The sequence below is a fragment of the Pinus tabuliformis genome, chromosome J (genome assembly GCF_031772625.1).
Source record: "Pinus tabuliformis cultivar Carrire ecotype Pingquan chromosome J, CPIR1, whole genome shotgun sequence".
Classification (NCBI taxonomy): Eukaryota; Viridiplantae; Streptophyta; class Pinopsida; order Pinales; family Pinaceae; genus Pinus; species Pinus tabuliformis.
Genome location: NC_142295.1, coordinates 798,120,736 through 798,125,201, shown reverse-complemented (window position 1 = coordinate 798,125,201; position 4,466 = coordinate 798,120,736). Strand labels below are relative to the sequence as shown.

The following is a 4,466-nucleotide window of genomic DNA, read 5'->3' as shown; positions in this document are numbered from 1 at the left end:
TAAACCTCCCAAATCAACCTAACGGTTCTCGTTTCATCATATATTGAAACCATGAGCCGGGCATTTAAAGAGAAACAGCCTACCATATATGAAACTAAATGTGGGATGGCCTTCTGAAAAAATCAAGTGAGAATCAGTCAAAAGAGTGCTCTCAGTTGATTTGACATACACGAATCAGTCTTAATGTTTTAACTCGTAAGTAATGTGGTATTTGACACCAACAGAACTCATTAATAGTTTCTAGTAGTATTTTACATATAGATAGCTGGATACACATCAACACTTATGTGTATGTAACAATCCCACTATAAGCCAATTAAAAGTCAAATATATTAAACATATCAAAACTCTCTCAATATTTATCTCAAGAAAAAAGTTAAAACAACACCTACAAGAAAATTTTTGTGGTGTGAATAATAGAGCACTCCATTCAGCAGATCACATCACAGTCTACAAGGTAGAAGAGCAAAGAGCAAATATGTTGCAGGCACAACACCAAGAACCAGTCTGCTACCCGCTGCAAAATCTTGAATATAGCACAACTGCTACAACTACAGGGACAAGTTAACATATATTGTACAACGCAGGCATCAGGTTTCATATTGAACTAAAAAATTATGCTGCAGCATCAGGACTCAATTACTTAGATCAGATCTGCCACATTCATAGGCATTTCATCTATCTGGGTACTGTAGTACTGCTCAATATCTCTTAAAATCCTTATATCATCATTTCGGACAAAGTTTATTGCAACACCCTGCACATTTCAAAAATGAAAAATCGTCGATGTGTCAATGAAGTAGTCCTTAATATAACCAGATAGAAAACAAAATCAGAAATGTATTTAACACATGAAAAAAGACGCCTTTATATAGTAGATAGCAACAACCTACATTTTGTCCAGCACAAATAAACAATTTAAACGTTTGTGATTACCTTTCGACCAAAACGACCTGAGCGACCAATTCTATGAATGTAAAGTTCACGATTGTTGGGAAGATCATAGTTTATCACCAAGGAGACCTGATGTTATAAACAAAAGTAAAATGTCAATGAACTTCAACACAATGAAAAACTTTAAAAGTATAAAGGAAGAGACCAAAGCCAAGAGAACTTGCCTGCTGAACATCAAGACCACGAGCCCAAACGTCTGTTGTAATTAAGACACGAGTTGTGCCAGCACGAAATTCAGCCATAATTGCATCACGTTCTTTTTGTGGCATATCTCCATGCATAGAGGACACAGTGAAATTGTTACTACGCATCTTCTCTGTCAACCAGTCAACCTGTAGGTGCAAAAACTCAAATTAAATAATAATATAAATTGAACACTTAAGTTGGCAAACTAGCTGCTCACTAGGGGAAAAATAAAATGGATTGGTGAAAAGAAAGGTCAAAATCACAAAGCAGAAAAGCAGAAACAATAGTGTGTTTGTATGTTACCTTTCTTTTGGTATTGCAAAATATGACAGCTTGAGTGATGGTAAGAGTGTCATACAGATCACATAGGGTGTCAAACTTCCACTCCTCTCTTTCAACAGCCACAAAAAATTGTTTAATTCCCTGGAATTCACAACAAATAGATCAGGATGCTTGTTTTAGTGACAATACAAATTTGACAACTCAAATGACAGGATAAGGAATCCAGTTTCAATCATACCTCCAGTGTCAACTCATCACGTTTGACAAGGATTCTTACTGGATCAGTCATGAATTTATTTGTCATCTCCAAAATCTCATGCGGTAAAGTTGCTGATATCAGGACAACCTGCAGCTCCGGTGGAAGATACCGATACACATCATAAATCTGGTCTTTGAATCCCCTGCTCAACATTTCATCAGATTCATCGAGAACAAGTAGTTTAATAGCTCTGGTCCTTAGGGTCCTGCGTTTGATCATATCACACACTCTTCCTGGCGTTCCTGATACCACATGAACCCCATATTCCAGTTTTCTGATATCCTCACCAATACTCTTACCACCGATACATGCATGAGCTTGAACGTTTATGAAATCTCCTATGGCAAGTATCACTTTCTCTGTTTGAGCCGCAAGTTCTCGTGTAGGCGACACAATTAAAGCTTGAACCCTGCACACGACGAAGGAAACCCTTTACGCCACATATACAACTAAATATTAAAGAAGTGTTAAACCACCTAATGCCCACAACTGAGAGGTGCTCACTATAACATCAGCTTAATGAAGAGTCAATAGTATATGTTGAATTAAGTTACAATATATTAAAAATTACATTGTAATTTCCTTTAGGTTGTCAACCAAAAGGCTTTAGGTTGTCACTTGAAAATAGCTTATATTTCATGACCAGGGCAACTAAACCAATTTATTTTCTCAATAAACAGCAAACAGATCAAGTTAGCAGACAAATGGGCTCTAAACGTTAACTAAATTAAACTACCTTCAAGGAGATTCCCTGGTTTTAACTCTAGTCTATATACCAAATATACCAACCTGGTGCCAATTAACAAGAGCTTGCATGATACAATCTCGTTTACCATGAAACCCCTTCTCTTTCAAGAAATGGATGAAGACAGGCATAAAGTTTACAGCATAAGAACAGTTAAAAGAAGCAAATTAATGTGTGTCGGCGGGGTTTCGCTTAAATGGTAAAGAAGGGGTTGTGATATTCTCCATCAAGGTTTATACACAAGTCAACCCCATTTCAATGGAAATTCTTCCACAAATCCCATAGAAATTTTGTGGGAATTTATAGTTCCACCTGATTAATGGGACATTGACCCTGGGATTTTCTCTTTAAAATAAAAAGTTGTAACCCAGTTTAAAACAACCCAGATGATCGGAATTGAAAAGAAATATTAAAAAAATAATTATAATAATGGATCAGAACTAAACTTTGCCTTGCCCAAAAAATACATGGAAAGGTTGAGTTTGTCTACTTACTCCGAAGCTCTTCCCATGCAAACAGGGCAGTTGTATGAAGTTTGGGGTCAGTTGCAATTACTAAAGTTTGGCATAATAGATACCCACCCATACCACCCATACTTCTTTGGGAAAAAGAGGGTTGGGATATTTCCCACCAAGATTCAAATTCCCAAAGATACACTTTACCCATGAATAAATACCCCACCCACTGCTTCTGAGCCAATACTATGTTTGCAGAGCATTCTATCAGACTGGAAAGGGATTTACTGCACAAGGATATTAAGTATCATACCGGCTCCCCACAACAACAAAAAAATAATAATAAATTATTGTGCAAGCTTAGGGCATCATCTACTTCAATTGTTTGTTTTCCTTTGGGAAAAATCGAAACCCTACATGATTCACCGCTTGTGCGTCCTAGCAGCAGAAATAACCACAAAATTAAACGAAATAATGAATAAAAAGAAAGGTGTAGAAATTACTCTCGTATGGAGGTGTCGATTATCTGACAGACGGTGAGGGCAATCATGGAGGTCTTTCCAGTACCAGACTGGGCCTGCGCAATAACATCTCTGCCATTGATGATAGGCATCACTGCTCTCTGCTGAATGGCCGAAGGCTTCTCGAATCCATATTGGTAAATACCTCGAAGGAGGTCGTCACGGATGCCCATCTGATCAAAACTGGAGACTGCTTCCACTCCCGCACTCGTTTCAAATATCAGGTTTTCATCGTTAACTGCATTAGGGTTCCGCCCTCCATTGTTGTTGTTACGGTTCCTACTGCCGCCTGCGGCAGCCATTGATTCTAAAACAGACACACCTACGAAAAATAACAGAACAGAAAAAACCCTAACCCTTCAACCAGCACCACCACGACCACGACCACCGGCAAAAGCCAATCGATCGCCAACAAATCACCAGAAGAGATGGATCTCAATACTCGTCTTGTGTTCCCCTCGCTCTGATTACAAAAGTCGAACGCAAGGTGTTTTGATAAGAGATGCAGCAATCGATCCCCGTAGAGTGCTAAGGCATACCATAAGGGTTTATAGCACAGGTTTACTTCTAGAGATTCAGCATTTCCTAAATAATAAGTTTCTCATATTCGTGAATTAAAAAATAAATAAAATAAAAATAGAGCGCTTTCTCTTGCAAGCCGACTGCGAGTCATTTTATAATGTTCACAGTTTTGGAAAGGTTGGTAAAAGCGGGTCATTGCTCATGCCTTTCTGGTTCCCTGAATAGCATGTTTGTGCAGCAAGAATTACTATATTCTATTAAAAGGTAGCTTAGCCTTCTATCAAGAATGTAAAAATAAAATGTTTCATAATTTATTAATATAGATAATGTTGGATTTTTTTAATTAAGGTGAGTTTATGTTTAGATGGGCGTTAATGTTGGATAGAAGAATGTTTTAACCACTTGTGTATATGAGGTTCAACATTTTGGAACAATTTTTATCCCCGTGGCTTCTCACTCTCAACCTTTTCCTATGAAATTTGAATCAATGATTTGATGGGGGCTAAACCCCACCCAAACCAATTAATCTACATGTCATGGGT

The 4,466-nt window shown here is 37.7% G+C and overlaps 1 protein-coding gene across 1 annotated transcript; it reads right to left on the bottom strand.

Annotated features, from left to right (window-relative positions):
• Window positions 1-308: 308 nt before the first annotated feature.
• LOC149229133 (eukaryotic initiation factor 4A-3) lies at window positions 309-4,157 on the bottom strand. The gene is made up of 6 exons (XM_089378492.1): window positions 3,385-4,157; window positions 1,661-2,090; window positions 1,444-1,563; window positions 1,119-1,286; window positions 937-1,023; window positions 309-757 (listed from the first exon to the last, which is right to left on the bottom strand). The coding sequence occupies exons 1-6, from the start codon at window positions 3,702-3,704 to the stop codon at window positions 644-646; spliced, it is 1,239 nt and encodes a 412-aa protein (XP_089234618.1). The 5' UTR covers window positions 3,705-4,157; the 3' UTR covers window positions 309-643.
• Window positions 4,158-4,466: the final 309 nt, after the last annotated feature.

Excerpts from the sequence above, each read along its gene's own strand:
- LOC149229133 (XM_089378492.1), bottom strand. The coding sequence starts at position 3,704 with ATGGCTGCCGCAGGCGGCAGTAGGAACCGTAACAACAACAATGGAGGG. Across the intron at positions 1,564-1,660 it reads GTGATGAGTTGACACTGGAG|GGAATTAAACAATTTTTTGT; the intron begins GTATGATTGAAA and ends TGTGAATTCCAG. Across the intron at positions 758-936 it reads CAGGTCGTTTTGGTCGAAAG|GGTGTTGCAATAAACTTTGT; the intron begins GTAATCACAAAC and ends TGAAATGTGCAG.